Below are 20,224 nucleotides of genomic sequence, written 5' to 3' on the forward strand. Positions count from 1 at the left end.
TTGTAATTGGTATATTTGATTGCTTGCTTAAATTCAGGGCTGCCTCCCTCCCAGATGTTTTTTTTTTTTTCAGATATGTATTCTATGAAATACAAGAATTTGTATTCCAAATACAAAGCAGAACTCAATACTTGAACAAAGTATTGGAACAATACTTTCCAATAACAAAGCAGAACTCAATACTTGTTCTGAATGAATAAATACTGAATGAATAAATTAAATAATAAATTAAATGTTACCCTTTCCCTGTAGCAGTGGAAGGAGAAGGCTATGAATCAGAGCATACCAGGGTCTTAGTGTGACAGGAGTTATCACCAGACTGTATTCATTATAAACTTCAACCCCAGAGCCAGCAGGTTGCCAACACTGGGAATGGTACATTTATATGTCAGGGGCCTGTCCTCCCTCACCACCACGTTGTGGGGTTGTTCTGATGCCCCATGATTTTGGAACTGGAAACAAGGAGTCTCTGAATACAACCTGTTGACTTTGGAGTAGCCATTTCTTGCTACAGGGACCAAGGAGCAGAATATGCTAGCCTATAGAGAGAAAATAAGAAAATGCACAGAGAGACACAGGAAATCGACAGAGAAGGAAGAAAAGAGAGACAGAGAAAGGGAGAGACGGAAAGATAGACCTTGTAGTTCCTTTCTAAGAACTACTCCCCTCAAGTCTCTACAATACACCCCTGAGTCCTTACAATACATACTTCTTTCTGATAAACGAATGTATCATTTTTATTTTAATTTTTTTAGATTTTATGTATTTATTTATGTAGCTGAGAGAGAGAGAGGAGCAGAGGGAGAGGGACAAGCAGACTCGGCACTGAGCTCGGAGCCTGATGTGAGGCTTGATCTCACGATCCTGAGATCATGACCTGAGCTGAAATCAAGACTTTGAACCTACAGAGCCATCCAGGTGCACCAAAACCACTTTAATTTGGCTTCTAACCATTTCTTGGCTACCTGAAGGACCTAAGAAAGAAGGAACAGAGTCGTTTCTATTGTTGAAAAAGCCAACTTTGAGAACATCCAAACAGATATGCAAAGTTAACAATGTAGAGTTCTAGGTAGAGGGAGAAGCATGGAGACAAAGGCTCAGGCATTACCAGCAGATGGGCGGGGACTAAATCCCAAAGAATGCCATCTCCAGAGAGTTTGGAGGGAGATAAATACTTTTTTTTAAAAGATTTTGTTTATTTATCCATGAGATACAGAGAGAGAGAGACAGAGACATGGGCAGAGGGAGAAGCAGGCTCCCGGTGGGGAGCCCAATGCAGGACTTGATCCCGGGACTCTAGGATCACGCCCTGAGCCAAAGGCAGACAGACACTCAACCCCTGAGCCACCCAGGTGCCCCCTAAGCCTACAAATTTCAAACAATTTGTTTTACCAAAAACTAAAAAACATTTTCAATGAAATATGACGCTCATTACAGGATTGTGAAAAATCAAAATTTGGTAAGCAATTCCTATTATGTAATTAGTAATGAATATAAATTGTACTTATTTGTACAAAGCTTAACAAAGCTTAACAAAAACAAAAAACATGTAATATATATATATATATATATATATATATATATATATATAAAATATCTTAGAGAATTTTTTTTTTCTTTTTCGAGGCGGGCATTTTCTGATTCCACCATGGTAATGGGCTGCAAGATAGTGGACAGCCATATTTCAGAATTACTATATCTAAAACAGAATAGTTTTAAAAAAATGACCTCACAATCAAATTTAGTAGTCAAATTCATGAAATTGGGTTTCAGCAAAACAGCGACTTCCAGCTGTCATTAAACCCCATGTATCAAGGAATTTGACCACTGGGTCTGTTGTAAGATGTGTCATTTATCTCCAGTTACACATGAAGTTCATTGCCTTGCTCATAGAATTGTATGGAGATCGACCTGGTGGCCCCTGCCTAACAAAACCATTTCACAGTTACTGCATCTTACTCCAGAAAATATATAACTGATGGCGGTTCTGACCAGAGGTAGGGAACTCCATTGGTATCAAACTTAGCTAACTAGAAAGTAATGGAAGGGTGTGGAAAGGGAATGGATCTGAAAATATTAAATTAGACATGAAGGCATATACCTTCATTCCTTAATATATTTGAATATAATATGGTTAGTTGTAAAATAGATTGTCAAGGATGTGGCTCATTTTGTTCTATATAAAGGTCCTGATATGATAACAAACTCAAGATTGGCTTCACTTCAACCTTCTACCTTTAGGGCATAAAGAATGCATTTTTACAAAGTCCCTGACCACCATGACCTTAACCCTAGTACTGCCACTGCCTCCAGCACATTCAGAGCAACACTGGGACTTATCAGCTGGACCACGTTCAACCTTCATGTCTAATTCTGACTGCTGACCTCCAGAAAAACAGAATGAAGGGGTGGGGGTGGGGTGAAAGAAAAAAAGAATCGAAACACATAAAGGTTTATAGCTGCTGAGATGTATAAGGAATACAAATAGTGCATTCACTTTAAATAAATTTTAAACTAAGTTTCTTTTTCCAAGGTATTTACTTATTAAATACTCCTTCTTCTTAAACATGTGCTAACATTATAGAATCTACGACAACTAATTTAATTTTTAACCTCACTCTAAAACCTAATACAATCTACAATCAGTTGAAGAGGTGAATGTTTACAGAAAAGTGTTTCCGTATTATGATGTGAAGTATATATCTAAGTTTACTATTACCTATTATATATAAAACATTAAAATTGTACAGCTTCTGAGTATTGCAAAATGTCATTGACTCTGTATTGTTTGATTTTTTTTACAGCAAGTATGCTTATTTTTTTTTAATTTTAAAATATTTCGAATAGCTCTTTATTTCCCCTCATGGTTTTGGTTGAAGATTAAGTTAGTCGGCAGCTACAATATCCTTGATGAGATTGGACTCTATCATTTATTCACTTAGGTAAATATCTTGATGAATTGATCTGGAATTTTACCTGGATAGAGGAATTGTATTGGGAAAGAAAAGCATGGCGTAAAGTCTCCTGAATAAGGTCCTGGGTAATAGGTGAAGGCGTACAGAAAGTCTCCTTTTTGGAGGTGGGTACAGTGGAGCAGGCAAGGAGGGCACAAGCTCTTTAATTGCAATCGGTTTCCTCTTTGGGACATGCCAGTCTTTCCCTCAGGCAAATAATGAGTGATCAAAGCTCCAGTAGACACATCAGGGTATAGTTTGAAAGCACCAATGCTCTGTGTACCCTCACTATAGTCCTGGCTCCCTAGGCCATCTGTAAAATCCATTCTATGTTCCTGCAGCCAGTGACCCAAAAATGTTTTCCCATCTCCTCAATCTTCTATCCCATGGACTTACTCAGAAATGGGACCCTCCAGAAATGATCCTACCAATATGACAAGCAGAATTCTACAAACTCCAATGACCATCATCTTTAAGTCATGCTTTCTCCTGTGAATATGATGGAATAGCGCTACAAATATTATGTTGCTACGTGGCAAAAAGGGGACATGGCAGATAAAATTAAGGTTTCTACCTAGCTGACCTCAAAATAGGAAGATTATTCAGTAGGTCAGACCTAATTAGGAGAGCCTGTTAAAAGTAGAGAGTTTTTGGGGCGCCTGGGTAGTGTAGTCAGTTAAGCCACCAACTCTAAGTTTTGACTTAGATTATGATCTCAAGGTCCACTTCAGGCTCTGCACTCAGCATGGAGTCTTCTTGAGATTCTCTCCATCTCCCTCTGCCCCTCATTGTGCTCTCTCTCTCTTTCTCCCAAATAAATAAATAAATCTTAAAAAAGGAAATATAAAAGCAGAGTTTTTCTCTAGCTGGCAGAACAAGAGGAAGTCAGATAGATTGAAAGCATAAGAAGGGAGGCGCCTGGGTGCTTAGTCAGTTAAGTGTCTGCCTTTGGCTCAGGTCATGATTCCAGGATCCAGGGATCAAGCCCCTTTCTCTCTCAAGTAAATAAACAAAATCTTAAAAAACAAACAAACAAACAAAAAAAACAATAAATAAAGAAGAATCCAAAGTGTCATCACTGGCTTTAGGATGGAGAAGGTCACATACAGGGATAAGAGTGGCCTCTGGTAACTGAGAGTGACAGCTAGTGAACAGCCAGCAAGGACCTCAGACCTATACCCATAAAGAACTAAATTCTGCCAAGGACCTGAATAAGCTTAGAAGTGAATTGTTTCTCAGAGCTTCCAATGGAGAGCCCAGTTGGCAGAATCTTGAATTCGGCCTCATGAGAGCATAAGCAGAGAAACTAGTTGAACTTGCTTAGACTTCTTATGGAACTGGGACAGTAAATGGACATTGCTTTAAGGGGCTAAATTTGTGATAATTTGTTACACAGCAACAGAAAACTAATGCAACTAGGACTTGCAGAAGCAAGTTTACTTTGAACCAGATTTAGACCTCAAATTTATTATTTTTCATTATTTTATATATGAGATTCGATTCCTGCTTCATAAAATAAATAACTAAATACATAGATGCATAAATTCATAAAAACAAATAAATTCAGGGACTGGTTAGACATTTAATTCTTTTATGACAACCCTTTCCTGTCCTTGTGCTCTGTTAGGAGCCATGAAGATACTTGCTAAATAGCTGGTGATTAAGCAACCACCTACCACATCAAAAAATGCCTTCTGAAGTACTCAACTATTTTCAAGATTTTTATTTATTTACTCATGAGATATATAGAGAGACAGAGACATAGGCAAGGGGAGTAGCAGGCTCCCTGCAGGGAGCTCACTGGGGGACTCAACCCAGGAACTCTGCGATCACGCCCTGAGCAGAAGGCAGGAGTTGAACTGCGGAGCCATCCAGGCATTCCAGTACTCAATTATTTTAGAAAAAAAAATTGTAAGATACACATATTTCTTCTCCTCTTTATCATCATCATCATCATCATCAAAATTGACATTAGCTACCATTGAGTTTAAGTGCTAAAATGCTAAAAAAAAAAAAAAGTGCTAAAATGCTTTGTTTAGCACTTAATATACATCTTATTTAATTTTTAAAACAATTCAGATTATAAAACAGATCAAAAAAACAAAACAAAACAAAACGAAAGCCTCTCTGAGGCTCAGAAAGGATATTTGTGTGTATCAAATACCCTATGTGTCTCAGGGTGTTTCTGTGTCTTGTGGTTGGGACAATGGGTTTGGACAGGTTTTTGGACTAACATTTAGAAAGGGACAGTAATGCCATGTAGTAAAGTTACATTTCCACCATAGACCTTGAGGACTGGGCATGTTTAGCATGGAGTTTAAAATAAATAATGTTTGGCTGGCAATTTGGAGAAGAGAATTGCAGAAAGAGTTTGGCAAAGTTATCAGTTGAGACATTTTCAACAGTTTATGTAAAAGATTAATAAAGATCCCAATCTATCTATCTCTAAACCATTTTATTTTTAAATGTTTTTGGCACCTCTGAAATATATAATTCCATGTTTTTACTGAAGGCTTAAAAAATAAATGTAGCACATAGTTTACCTTTCAATGAGGGAAGTTCATTACCAGACTCTTGATAATGTTGGGCCCAGGAAACAGTACTACCCTCTGGAATTACTGATCAGGATTCTCATAAAATGGGCTGCTTAGGTTTCTTACATAGCCAGGGGTCTTTGGTGGATTCCTAGCTCTATAGAACCATTCCCTTTTTCTTCTTTAGCCAGAGTATTTTTTTTTTTAATTTTGAGTTTGCATGCAATGTTACATTAGTTTAAGGTATACAACATAGTGATTGGACAAGATTATATATTATGCTAAGCTTACTACAAGTGTAGCTACCATCTGACACCATATAACACTATTACAATATCCTTGATTATATTCTTAGTGTTGTGCCTTTTATTCCCATGACGTACTTATTCCATAACTGGAGGCCTGTATCTCCTATTCCCCTTTACCCATTTCGCTCATCTACCTACCTCCCTCTCCTATGGCAACTATTAGTTTGTTCTGTGTATAGATAGGTCTTCTGGCATCAGCCATTACCTTACTCAGTGAATTAGAATTAGATTCTAAATTAGAAAACAGCAATGGAACATTATTCAGCTTTAAAAAGAGTTTTCTGACATGTGTTATAACATGGGTGAACCCTGGGACACTATGTTAAGTGAAATAAACCCCAAAACAAAACAAAACAAAACAAAACAAATATTGTATGATTCTACTTATACAAGTAGTCAGATATATAAAGACAGAAAGTAGAATGATGGTTGACAAGAGCTGAGGGGAGAAAGGAATGGGAACATATTTTTTAGTGGGTACAGAGTTTCATTTGGGGAAGATGTAAAAGTTCTGGAAATAGATGGTGGTGATGGTTGCACAATAATGTGAATGTACTTAATCCCACTAAACCATTACAAAAAACTATTAAAATGGCAAAGTTTGTTTTAAGTATTTTGCCACACACAGAAAAGCATCTATGTTGATAAGATAGCCCAAGGAAAATACAAAGAGAGAGAGAGAGAGAGAGAGAGAGAGAGAAGTACACTGAGAAGAGACACAGGGAATAATATAAAGAGGGTTTGCAGAATCAGCACAATGAGAAAGATGGGCTGTTGGCCATCCAGGGAAGAGTATGCCATGTAAGGCTGAGGGTGGAGAGAAAAGGGGACACTGGTGACAGTGATTACAGACATGTCATGTACTTGCCACTTAGAGGATGACAACCGATCTTGTCAATAAGAGAACCTAAAGAAGAGCAGTTGCATTGGAACAATGTAGACAAAAGTCAGATGAAAATATGTTCAATAAATGGGAGATGAGAAAAAGGTACAGATGGCATTTTGTAGAAAACTATCCACTATTTTGGGGAGAATGACTAAGATAATAGCTCACAATTCCTTATTCAAAACATTTAGACTCATAAGGCTTTAGAATTCAGGATTTTTCAGATTTTGGAGAGATAAGATAATGCACACATGTATATTGTATAACAGCTATGGGAGAATTTGGGAGAATAGACAGTAAAAAACAATAAAAGGTTAAAAACTAATATTTACACTTCATGGAATAAATAACCTCATGTGAGGTAAGGTTTGATTTTGTTGCTTTACCACAAACTAAAAAAAAAAACAAAACAATGACAACAAAAAACTTTTGTTTTCAGAGGTTTTTAGATTTAAAATTGTGGCAAAAAGAATATGGAGCTGTATCCAGATTAATCAGCAGCTAGGAGGCCAGAAGTAATAAAAGAGATATTTCTGAGATGAGTTTCTGAGGTGCAGTTTACTATAAGGTAAGATATCACATTATGCATTTGACTTCTCCTTATACCTACAGAGGTAAGCTAAGTCACCTGACTCCAAACCCCAAATTTTACTGATTGTTTTGTCTATGCCATCTACAATTAAATTGTAATGTGCTAAAGATTCCTTTAAATCCAGTGCTTTAAAGAAAAGACAACTTCCTTTATAAAATCATTGATGATGGATAGCTTTCCTAATAGTCCAGTCTTGGGAAAATGATCATGGTTGTGAGAAATGAAGATAATAAAAAAATTTTAAAAACTAGAGACATAATATAAGAAACATATAAAATGGGGTTTTCAAACTAGACTTACAAATGATGCTTCTAGAGGTAAGAAAAATGTGATGATTAAAAAAGTTAAACTTCCAGTGTAAATCATGGATTAAAAGTAAATTGCTTGGTCAAATCTTCTTATTTCAATTATTTTACTGGAATCCCAACTCATAAATGTTCTCAGTTCTGATCTATCATTTAGTTAAATGATTTGAATAAATTATTTATCCAAATGGATAAATAAAAGACTATCCAAATCATTTAACTAAATTTACAAAAACAATTTGCTATCTACTTAAATGATGAACTAACTATAAGATGACATTCATTCTGTGTCCCTCAGTGGAGCTTCTGTTACTCTGAAGCTTCCTAGGGCTGCAAAATGCCCTTTGTCTTTTCAGCACAGGACCTGGGGGGAGGGGGGATGGAATCCACAGGCACGTGAATATGAATAGGACTGGGAAAAATAGTGGACCAATCCATGCCCAGGCCTTTCAACAGGCTGAAATTAGCAACCAACCTTTTTTGTAGCACGGGAGATAAAATCTGATATTCCCAAATCAAATTCTCTGCTTGCCACTCCCAGCCAAGGACTTGACTGTTGGACTTGACTGTTTTCACCTGAATGATCCCTAGAAACATGAAAGATCCTTCCCTTCAAATCCTAACAAGTAAGTTAGTGGTAGAAGTTGGGATATTATTGATACATTCAGATGAATAAAGTACATCCCATATCCTTTATCTTTCAGCCGAATCAGAGAAGCTACTTTCCCAGAGAATAACAATCATTACAGTCCACTAAGTTTTGCTTTTCCAATCATTTCTGTGGCAGCTGGCTACTGGGAAGTTGCTAGGGAATTGAAAGGAGGCAGCATGAGGAGGGGCAGATGGCTCCTTTGGGTTTATTTCACCAAATATGGCAGCTGTGCAACCCACTAACGTTCCAAGCGTCTATATAAAATGCTTGCAGAAGGGCCAAGCTAAGGAGGAGCCACAGAATAGCCATCCTAACGTGTTCCTCTTTCTGCTGCTGTTGAATAAGCTCCTGAGAGGGTGAAATTCAGATATGTAACAAACATATCCAACCAGCACATGATCCAAAAATGTAATCAGACTGCAGGAATCAGTTAAAAGTGATGATGGCAAGTATTTCCTTTACTTAAGTAAAACCCAGGAAGATAACAATTGACAAGGGAGACAATAAGGCAGCAAAGGGTAGGACTTAATTGGTGAAAGTAGCTTTAAGAGAAAAAATATTTAGTTTTACCATATGAATGAGATTGTATTGATTTTCATATTTATTTCTGAGCATACAAAATGTTCCAAAAATATCCTGCAAATATCACAATATGCCTAATACATATTAACATGACAGATTTTAAAAAGTGGGCTGAATAATACCTTAATTAAAATGCACATACGTACATACATACAAACACCTGTATATTATGTTTTACCAAGTAACAATTCATCATATAATGTAGAATTTTAAAAATAGGTCAGCATGTCTCAAAATAATATAGAACCATGTTCATGTGAAGTATAATTCTATAATAAAATTTAGGTAATTGTTCAAACATTTCTAGCTAATAAGGATTGTGAAAGAAGCAAATTCAAATTTTGGGAAAAAATACTTGTGTTTATTTTGTTAGCAGCCTTTCAATGTGATATCAGGATTTTAAAGGGCACAGTAGAAACTACCTCATGTAGATAGCTTTCTCTTGAATTTTTCTACAACTGTGAAATTTCCTAACTTTGAAAAGATGGTAAACTTACAAGAGCAAATTAACATTTATATAATTTCACCAAACTAGAGGTCTATGTTCAATAGGTAGAATTAAAGAAGACTACTGTGTGTGTGTGTGTGTGTGTTTGTGTGTGTGCGGAGGGTGAGGATGCATTCAGTGTGTGTGTGTGTGTGTGTGTGTGTGTACTCACATGCATGTAAAGGTGTCTAACAAGGCTTTATATCAATGTAAAAAATATGTTACATTACAATGAGACTCATATGCCACTCTTCAGTGATACAGGATTAATTGTTGGATTTAATTTAATAAGGTTAAATTATTTATTATTATTGTAGTTTTGCTCTGGTGTATGTAGTGTGTGTGTATGTGTGTATATGTGTATCAGATATCGACTTATAGGGCAGCCCTGGTGGCTTAGCGGGTTTAGCACTGCCTCCAGCCCAGGGCGTGATCCTGGAGACCCGGGATCGAGTCCCACATCAGGCTCCCTGCATGGAGCCTACTTCTCCCTCTGCCTGTGTCTCTGCCTGTCTCTCTCTGTGTCTCTATGAATAAATAAATAAAATGTTTAAAAAAAAAAGATATCGACCTATTCTTCCCAACTGTATTATCAGCATTGAATAACTTCAATGCATCCTGCATTAAAAATCTTTCAGACTAACAGAAAGCCTTAACTTTTTTTCATGCCATGAACCCCTTAAGCAGTCTGGGGAAAACCAGTGAGCCAGCCCTTTTTCACAATATTGGTTTAAAATGTCAAAAATAAAACACATAGGTTTATAAAAGATATCAATTATATTGAAATGCAATCATCAAAATATATTAAAAATCAAGCTTATATGCTTCTTTACTCTTGCGTGAAATGACAAGAGCTAGTGGTGTGCCTAAAAGTTTACGGCAGTTGTAAACATAAATGGTTCTTGGAGATACCTTTCACAATTGTGATGCCATATGAAAATATCTGGGACATCTATTGTTGACAGTGTCACAGGTATTGCTAATACTGCTGTGAAGCGTTCCCTATATTCAAAGTGGAAAGAAACGCTTCATTTCATTTAGCATTTCCTTTAAAAAGGGATTTGTGGATTGTGGAGCGAGTGAAGGGAAGCAACTTTCTAAAGCTTCCTGCTATACCTCCTAGAGTGTTACATTAATAATGAAAATAATGAACTAATAACTGGATAATGGCTTCCAAGAGACTTACATGATATAAATATAAATATAAGCATGTCTCTGTATACATTAATATGCGAAGGAATAAAATACTGGAAGTGTAATATATTAACTGTTCTGTTCATGATTATCTCCCAAGTGTTGGGATTCTATTGCTTTTTCAAGATGTCTTCTTTTTTTTTTTTTTTAAAGATTTTATTTATTTATTCATGAGAGACAGAGAGAGAGAGAGAGGCAGAGACACAGACAGAGGGAAAAGCAGGATCCACCAGGAAGCCCAATGCGGGACTCAATCCCAGAACCCTAAGATCACGCTCTGAGCCAAAGGCAAATGCTCAACCGCTGAGCCACCCAGGTGTCCCAAGATGTCTTCTTTATACTTTCTATATTTCTGTTTTTTTCTTTTGATTGAGTTGAAACTGACATAACATACAATGAATGATTTCAAAGTGTACAAGTTGTTGGTGGCAGTTAGTGCATTTCCAATGTTGTGCAAACAGCAACTCCCTCTAGTTTCAAGACTTTTCATCACCTCTGAGGAATATCCCATACCCATTAAGTAATTCATTCCTCTCCAACTTCCCCTCCTTTCATCTCCTGGCAACCATTAATCTGCTTTCTATCTCTATGGATTTGCTTATTCAGGATATTTCATATAAAATGAACCATATAATATGTGATCTTTTGTGTCTGGTTTATTTCACTTAGTATAATGTTTTTGAGGAAAAATATTTCATTACATGTATATTCCATAATTTGTTTATCCATTTATTCATTGATGGAAATTTGGGTTATTTCCACCTTTTGGCTATTATAAATAATGATCTTATGAACATTTATGCTCAAGTTCCTGGGTGAACATATATTTTTATTTCTTTTGGGGGTATACCTAGGAGTGGAATTTCTGGCTCATATGGTAACTTTTTGAAGTACTGTCCAACTGTTTTCTACAGCGACTGTACCATTTTATATTTCCATTGGCAATATACTAGGGTCCTTATTTCTCTGCATCCTTGGGAAAACTTGTTATTTCCCCCCCCCTTTTTTTTTGGATTATAAGCATCTTGTAAATGTAAAGCAGTATCTTACTGTGATTCTGATTTGCATTTCCCCATTTCCCTTATGGTTAATGATGTTGAAATTTTTTCATGTGCTTGTCAGTCATTTGTATAGTTTCTTTAAAGAAACATCTATTTGAGTTATTTTTCCTTTTTTTTTTTTTTTAGATTTTATTTATTTATTCATAGAGACAGACACAGGCAGAGGGAGAAGCAGGCACCGTGCAGGGAGCCTGACGTGGGACTCGATCCCAGGTCTCCAGGATTACACCCTGGGCTGCAGGCAGCGCTAAACCGCTGCGCCACTGGGGCTGCCCTCTTTTTCCTTTTTAAAATTGGGTTGCTTGTCTTTTGGTTGTGTTTTAAGAGTTCTTTATATATGCTGGATATTAAGCCCTTATCAAATATATAATCTGCAAATAATTTTCCCCATTCCACAGGCTGTCTTTTCACATTCTTGATAATGTCCTTTGATGCACAAAAGTTTTAATTTTTATGAAGTCCCATTTATTATTTTTCATTTGTTGCTGTAGTTTCCTTTTTATTAGAGCAACCATGTGGCTTATGCATGCATACATACGTGTATATATGTACATGTGTATATATGTAGGTGTGTATACATATACACATATATGCTTATATGTATGCATATATATGTAAATGTATATACACATGCTTATATATAGATATATATTTGTATATGTATATACATATGTATGCATGTATAAATGTGTGTATGTATGTATAATATATGGACACATATGTAATTAATAAAACAATAAATAAATAAATAAAATTAATAAAAATGGTGCCAGTATTCTCACATATAGTAATGTTTTACATCTTTTCTACAACATTGTGTTAAGTGTCATCATCATCATCATCATCATGAGGAAACTAAGACTCTGATCAATTTTATTTAGTGATTTGCCAAAGAGTGAACAAATTAACAGAGGCAGAATCTACCGTCTCTAAATATTAGGCAATAACATTCATTTGATACATTAGGAGTGAAAAATGAGTCATAGATACAAACTGCTATGGTAATATATGAAGGATTTGTTCTAAGGACAGTTAATATTTATCTAGTGCTAAGTGCTGTGAAGAGATGGTAAGCCTTTGAGAAATTCAAAGTGAATTGAGGTAAAAGAGATTGGAAAGAGTAGAACAAGAATTCAAACGTAGCAGTCTGATCCCAAGGCTCATGATCATAACCCCTCCTGATGCAAATTCCCACTTGAGACATTAAATTTTGACAATTGGGTAAATATTTAGTAGTTAACCTGCAAATAAAGTTCATATACACAGGCTGGTGCATACACATGGGCATACACATGCATGTGCGCACATACACAAAATTACATGAGTCAAAATCTTAAATTATAGTGTAGCTGTGATAACGGGGGCCAAAGAGGAAGAAATAAAGATTCAAAAAATAGGCAGCAAACCAAAAATACGTGTTGAGTAATAACATCAGTAATTATTATAATAAAGAAGAAAAGGGCTTGGAAAAAGTGATGTAGGAAAAATCCCATCCCACGCTTTAATGTATCCTATTTTCCTTTTCTAAAAACAATCATCCCAAGAGGGTTCCATCTGTAATCTACCACAACAAAATAACGTGGCTTTGAGAAAATAACATACTAGGGAAGACAATTACCTGCCGGATGCTGCATACCCAAAATCTACCTTTAACACAAACATAATGAAGGTCATCCTCCAGTTGTGCTGACAAGGCACCTGTACCTACAGAGTGGTGACCTTGATGAGAAAATCAAACAAAACTGTCCTTCAGAATGGCATGTTTGGCAACTAGTGGAATTAAAAACTTTTTATTTTATACACCAAATACTATAAATAAAGGCAACAAGGTAATATTTTGGGGCTGGAAAATGATTTCTCTATGTAGTGACCTTGTGTGATACTTTGGTGTAGCAAAGTAAGAATTTAACCACATGATTCTATTCTATTGGGAAAAATATGACTGCACATTTCTGGGAACCTGCATCCTGCATACATCTCTATATCTCTCACGCTAAACAATTAAAGCAAATTCATATGTATAGTATAGGATTAAATCTAGATATTTTTCTAAAAATATGGCCTATTATCTATTACTTGACAAACCTTATTTTCCTTAATAGTTTTATTTTTAAAGTTTTCTTTTGAAGACTAGGTATTTGGAAGCCACAAAAGAATAAATGCTTCATTTATATGGTATCATAATAGACTAAATAATTTTCTAACTAACTGGTACTAACTTCATTAAGAAAATGAAATTAAGAAAGAAAATTTAACACCTGTGGTAAAAATAACTGAAATGTATTGTCTTCTTCCTGACTTCCTTAATTTCATATGCATAGGCTTTGTTCCAATGGTCTGTTTATAAGATAGTTGTTTTAAAACTCAGAATGTGTTTCCCACAGAAACCATGTCATGACCAGAGACTGGGTCCTCAGGCCAGGCTCTTGGAATAAAGCTTCCTGCTCAAGGTCATACAGCTCACATTACCTGAGCAGAAACAGGAAGAAATGAATAAAAATAGACTCGCATGGACCCTGAATTCTACTCAGTTACTGGCCAAAGACTTCGGCACCCTTAAACTCCAGGCTGTAGGCCGCTTCTGAGATTTCCTCAGGACTGTAATCCTACCAAAGATGTAAAACCTTTCACTATTCTCCTGGAAGCAAGGAATGCCCACCACCCCAGCAGGAGGCATGGGGAATGGACTGGCAGCTGCCCATACCCTGTGCAGGCATATCTAAGAGTTTCCTGAACAGGGGAAACGATCTCAGAGTTTTGGGGGTGACTACCTTCCCATGAGCGCAGGAAACACTGCCCCTGCCCTAAGCACTGACTCATAGCTTTGCCTCTCCTTGCTTCCCATCAGCTGTCGCTACTGCTGTCAGGGTACCTGCCACGGACAGTCTCCCTCCTTGCAATCTGCTGTTTCTAATCCGTCATCTGAGAAATCAGATGACCAGAGCCGTTAGAACTGTGTGTAAATTGAGAGCCAGGCTCTGAGAGATAGCCAGAGACCCTCTCTTTCAGGAGAGTGTTAGCAGGTTTCCTGGCAGCCATTTCTTTTCTTCTCAGAGCTTTCCTTATCTAACTCCTTGTTTGACAGTCTCAAAAAGCTGACCTCCGTCTGCAAGCAGTGCTCCTGTGTACAGTATCGTGGAGAACAAATCAAAGAGAGACATGTATCCTAGTGCAGGTGCCCTATACCTAACCTGGGGGCCTTCGGCCTCAAAATATCTCTGTGTTCCATCTCCTCACTAACAAAATGGGTATAACTATACAGAGTTAGTATGGTGTAACGTATTAAAGTTTGTAAACTGGATCAGCATGAATTATTAGGAAAATCATCATCTTAAAAATAACTGTCATCATTCTTAGAAGTCTATAAAGCACATTGCATGTGTAGGTAACAGGTACAGCCTGCTACCTGTTCTTGTAAATAAAGTTTTATTGGAATATAGTTTTGCCAACTTCTTTATGTATTATCTATGGTATTATGTATTATCTATGCCCCACAAGGGCAGAGCTTGGTAGTTGCAAAGAGATCATGTAGCCCACAAAGCTTAAAAACTTCACTATCCAGTTCTTTACAGAAGTTTTTCTGATCTATCTAATGGAGAAATGTTTTATTTTCAAGCAAGTGAGGTTTCATTTTCACATACACACACGTACACATGCAAATACACACACACACACAAATTGCTTAATATGGCTTATTTCATGATACAGGCCATAAGCTTAACAGAAGACCTTCGGTAATAACCACTGTTATATTAGTAACACGTGAAACATTCATTACATGAGTTTTCTTCTATGTAAATCCGGTATAGTGAACAGAAAAGTCCTCAGAATTATTTTAAATTCAATTCTTAAAAGAATAATGAGCTCAGAGCTGAGATTTATTTCTGGTGTATATTTTAGGGGGAAAAATCAGTATTACATTATCCCTATTGTGTCTCACAGCAACGAGGGTGACAAAGCCGCCCAGAGTTGTCAGTGCCAAACACATTGCGGGAGCTCAAATATTAATCAAAATGACATCTCCAATTTTTTCCCTTCCTAATCAGGCCTAAACATCATGGGACATCCGGCAAATCAATAAGAGAAACTAGATGCCCTCATCACTCCCAACCTGGCAGCACTGCATTTTTAGCCCAGAAGATGAAGGCCTTTGCTGTTACATAAATACTTCTCTACTTTGGTTGTTTGCCTCTCCCATGAGATGAGCATGCCCACCTGTAATCCCAAACTTTACCCTGGCATGAATCTGACCATGTCACCTATCACAGTAAGAAACACTTCTTAATGATTTCAAGATAAAATAGGCATGGGGGTACATGGCTCTAGAATATGCTTGTGTATTCTACCTAAAGAATAAATAAATCTCATGAATAAAGTGAGAATAGGCTATTTTAAAGTGTTGAGAAAAACTGATGAAGTCTCATATTCTATCCTCCACATCCAGGGAGGGTGTCACAGAGACTGACTTATACCCCACACCCCAACGTTCCACCAAAGTGGGCTTTTGGCACAGTTGAGAATTAATCACTTTTTAGCTTCATTCCACTTCCCCTGCCTTTTCTTTCTCGGCCCTTTTCCCACAAATCTGTATCCCACTGACATCTCCTATTTTCTCTCTATGAGCTCTAGAGTTGCTCTAGTGCTGAAAGATCTTGTAAATGGCTTAGTGTCAATTTATCCCTCCTTTATGTATTTAGAAGAGGCAGAGTACTGGAGAAATGCAGCAGGGAGTAGGTCTGTTCACATATAAAACTAAGTTTGAACCTTCTAGCAAAGCTAAAAGGAAAAACCCTAGGAAAAATTGCCTGGAGTAGAAAATACACAGACTTATACTTGAGGAGATAATATAGGACCCATGAACTCCAGAAACCCTAAGGGAGATTTGGAGGAGAAAGCTAAGGATCTGTCTGCAGTTGGCCAGCCATGATCTAAGAGCGACTACATGGGATAATGTTAAAGTGAACTCATTTGTACTCAATGTTCTAAGGTCCAAGAAAATCTGTTAGTTCATGCATTCACTTATTTATCCATGTGCCAGGCACATCAGTGAGCAAGCACATTCTATATAGCCTCATCGGACTCTTTTTAGCTTAGTTGTTTTGGTCTTATTTGGTATTTTTCCTCTAACTGTATGAAATTATGAATGGAAAAGCTTCCTGATCCTGGATTTTCTGACTTCTATAGGAAAAGGATGAAACAGAAATCTAGCATAGTAAATGTGATGGAAGTATCTTAGCCAGATGTAATCCAGCTAGGGAAAGAAAAAGTTCATTCAATTTTAACCACAATTGGACTCACAGAGGTTAAAGGCAACCCAAAACAAAGCCAGTATCAGACACAGACTAAAAGAAACAGTTTAAATTTATCCAAAAAGGATGAGCATAGTGAATGGTGAGGAAAAAGTCAGGGTGTCAGCCATATGCATAGTTTTGGGGGTTCAAATGAAACCTGCTAATAGGATGACGTTTTGAAAAACTAAAGAGGCACATCACAAATGTGAAGGCATTTTCATAATTATTAGTAATATTTTCACCATTGTAAGTCTCATCTTAGGCTGAGTTAAGGTTATTTATAAAGTATTAATATACATAACAATGAGATAAACACCCTCACGGGCTCATTTAAAATAAATATCTTATACTTTAATTTGCCACTAAATGTGTACACATTATTTGATGCGGGAATTCTAAACAAATTTTTTATAGGGAAAAATACACATAACCATCTAATGGAAGATTCCTGAGTTAAAGTATGATGTGTCCGTAATGGCCACAATGCCAATTATTATCTATTTGACAATCCTCTCCACCCTTTCCCTGTTCCTCTGCATCCACTCTGTTCCCCTAGCTAATGCCTAGAACTGAATGTCCTTCCTCCCTGACTTCCAGTTGGATCAAACTAATGAAAGTGATTGCAGAGGGACAGAGAAAATAATTTCTTCCAACTTTTCCTTTGTCGGTCCTGTGTCTCTGGGAGGTGCTGTTTCTCTTCATGACTTCAGGGAGTGAACACTCCCTCATGGCTTCCACTCTCACATGGTGCCCCTAATACTATTTTCTCCTCTGGTTGCTTCAACCCTAGGTAAGCAGTAAGAGCTTCCTGATACTACTAGTGCCTGGGTGACAGGGACCTCACTATTCATTCCTTCTCAGTTCCCTAAGTCCTATCCACACCTTCATAAATAGCTCTTTCATTAAAGTCTCTTTATTTGACCCACCTGGGTTAAATTCAATTTTCTGCCAGAACCATGACTGAAACACAATTTTGGCATCTATTTATTGACATAGAAAGATGTCTGACAGAAAGTAGATCAAAATATTAATAGCAGTTGTCTTTAGGAAGTGAGACGAGATTATTTGTTTTTCTTTATTTTTCTCTGTATTTTTCAAATGTTCTACAATATTTGGTTATGGATTGGAGAGTATAAAAATAAATAAAATTAAAAGAAAATGTAGGAATAAATACAGTTTCAAGAAGTACTAGTGGTTTGGCTTTCCTCTTTTACTGCCCACCCCCGCCAAAAAATACATAAATAAAAAGTTGCATAGGCTAAGAGGTATCCTGATGGGGCAACGGAACTATAAACATTTGTCAGTGCCAGCTATTTCTTTATCCTCGCTAGATTCTATTTTCTAGGAAAAATACATTTGATGAGCAAGTCTTCACAATTTCACAATTGAAAATGATGCAACTGCACACATTTATGTGTTTTATAGATTTAGATTACATAAGCAGAAGTCAAGATTTTGCTGCGTTCTTTGATCATATGAATAATAGTTAATTATTACTAAGGGCATAGCACCTATAGGCACTGTTTACAAGCATTGTCAGTATTAGTTAATTTAATCCTGACAAGAAGGTGGTACCATTACTCCCATTTCATAGATGAAGAGATTGACATGCGAGCCAAGTTGCTTGCATGAGGCCAATCTTTGTTAGCAGGTCCTGGAAGCAAGCCCAGGCTTTAGAGCTCATTTTATCCATTACACTAAATTGTCACTCAGGTTGATAGATTACCTAGGAATTCTAAAACTCTCATGATTTTGTGCATATTGTGCAAAGAAAGATGGAGCCCTCATACTGGTTTACCGCTTATTAGCAATGTAATCTTGTGCGTCTACAAATCAGAGTTACAAATTCCTCATCAATAAAATGGGGAATAAAACCTCTTCTAGCTACCCTTGAAGTTGTGATAATCTAATGGGAAATGAATGTGGAAGGCCATCAAAGCTGTAAAGCGAGGTATAAATGTAAAGCAGAATTATATCGCACCATCATACACCAGCACATTAGTCATCATCATTACCACACGAAAGTCAAATGTAAAGAAAATAGCAATTATTTTGGTGAAGTATGACTCTAAACTATATTATAAACTATCCAGTCTGTTAATAACACCCAACATAAAACCACCACTGATTAATCAATAAAAATCATGCACTGGTTTCAGTAAAATGTACTCTCAAGCGCACTCCCCTGACTCACGTTCATTAATTACCTTGCTGTATTTGATAAGTTCCCAGCATCTGCCTGAAATGTGTTACTCTCATTCTTAAGTTATATAGCAAAACTTTTTTGAAAAATTCAAACTGTACATTCTCTACACTATGACATCAAAAGTTCAATTGAGCCACTCAGTTTTCAGTTTCCCTGACTCAACTTTTCAGAGTTTCGTAATTAATTATATTCCATTATTACTGATCATCAATTAGCTCAAAATGTTGCTGAGATGGTGAGTATGCTGAAGAAGGCAGAATTTAATGATAATTTGAGAGTAGTAGGACACTAAATTTCTTTCTTGTTAATAATTAAAGTAGATAACTTATGTTTTTATTTATAGCTTCCAGAAATATCCGGCTCATTCCTGTGCACTGCACTGTCAGCTAATCATCAGTTGGTCAAGATCTGACGTGGGCCATTGTGTTTTATTTTCCACACTCACCTTCAACCAAAGCCATTAAATGCAGCCCAACCAAAGATTAAAGCAGGTGAAGTGGTCACCATGTATTCCCTGGAACACATGCATAAACATATAAAGAATGAAAGAGGTATTCCAATTTACCTGTTTCAATTTCCCAGATGTAAGCGGAGTCATCTGCACATCCAACAATTAAAAAATTCTCAACTGGGTGCCATTTTATCATCCTCACAGGGAAAAGGTGTTTCCGGGCATGCAGGAGGCACCTCTTCCCCTCAAGGTGAAGGAGGGCCACGGAATGGTCACTGCACACACAGCAAATTACCTGATCACTTCTTAGCTGTTGGGGTGGGGGATGGGGACAAAACAAACAAACAAAAAAAAAACCAACATCATTTGTAAGTAAATAATCAAATGCTTTCCTTAAAATTAAATGATTTTTTCTCCTAATAACGTAAAAATATTTTGTTTAAACACCATTACAAAATGACATTTCTGTTTTCTGCAGGACTTCTTCACATAATACTGTAAAGAGGAGTTTTAAACACCAAGTAGATTTTAAATTCAACAACTTATAAGGAAAGTCAAGAGGTGCAAGTGAAAAATGAGAATTCCAAGCCAAATCTACTTATAAGATAAATGAAGGACTTGACCATCACTCAGCAAATTCAGGCAGTGAGGCAGACATCGGAAATAATGCAGAATAAAATAAACCCCAGAACTAATTTGTTGCCACAAAAAGAAGCTATTT

The 20,224-nt window shown here is 36.7% G+C and overlaps 1 protein-coding gene across 3 annotated transcripts in view; it reads right to left on the minus strand.

Moving 5' to 3' along the window:
- WDR72 (WD repeat domain 72) overlaps positions 1-20,224 on the minus strand; it is a 221,014-nt gene that overhangs the window by 144,371 nt on the left and 56,419 nt on the right. For all 3 annotated transcript variants that reach the window (XM_072808631.1, XM_072808628.1, XM_072808629.1), the window contains one exon: positions 19,618-19,813. In XM_072808631.1, the coding sequence (XP_072664732.1) occupies positions 19,618-19,813 (196 nt within the window). The remainder of the gene's footprint in view (positions 1-19,617; positions 19,814-20,224) is intronic.

The sequence above is a fragment of the Canis lupus genome, chromosome 32, assembly GCF_048164855.1.
Source record: "Canis lupus baileyi chromosome 32, mCanLup2.hap1, whole genome shotgun sequence".
Classification (NCBI taxonomy): Eukaryota; Metazoa; Chordata; class Mammalia; order Carnivora; family Canidae; genus Canis; species Canis lupus.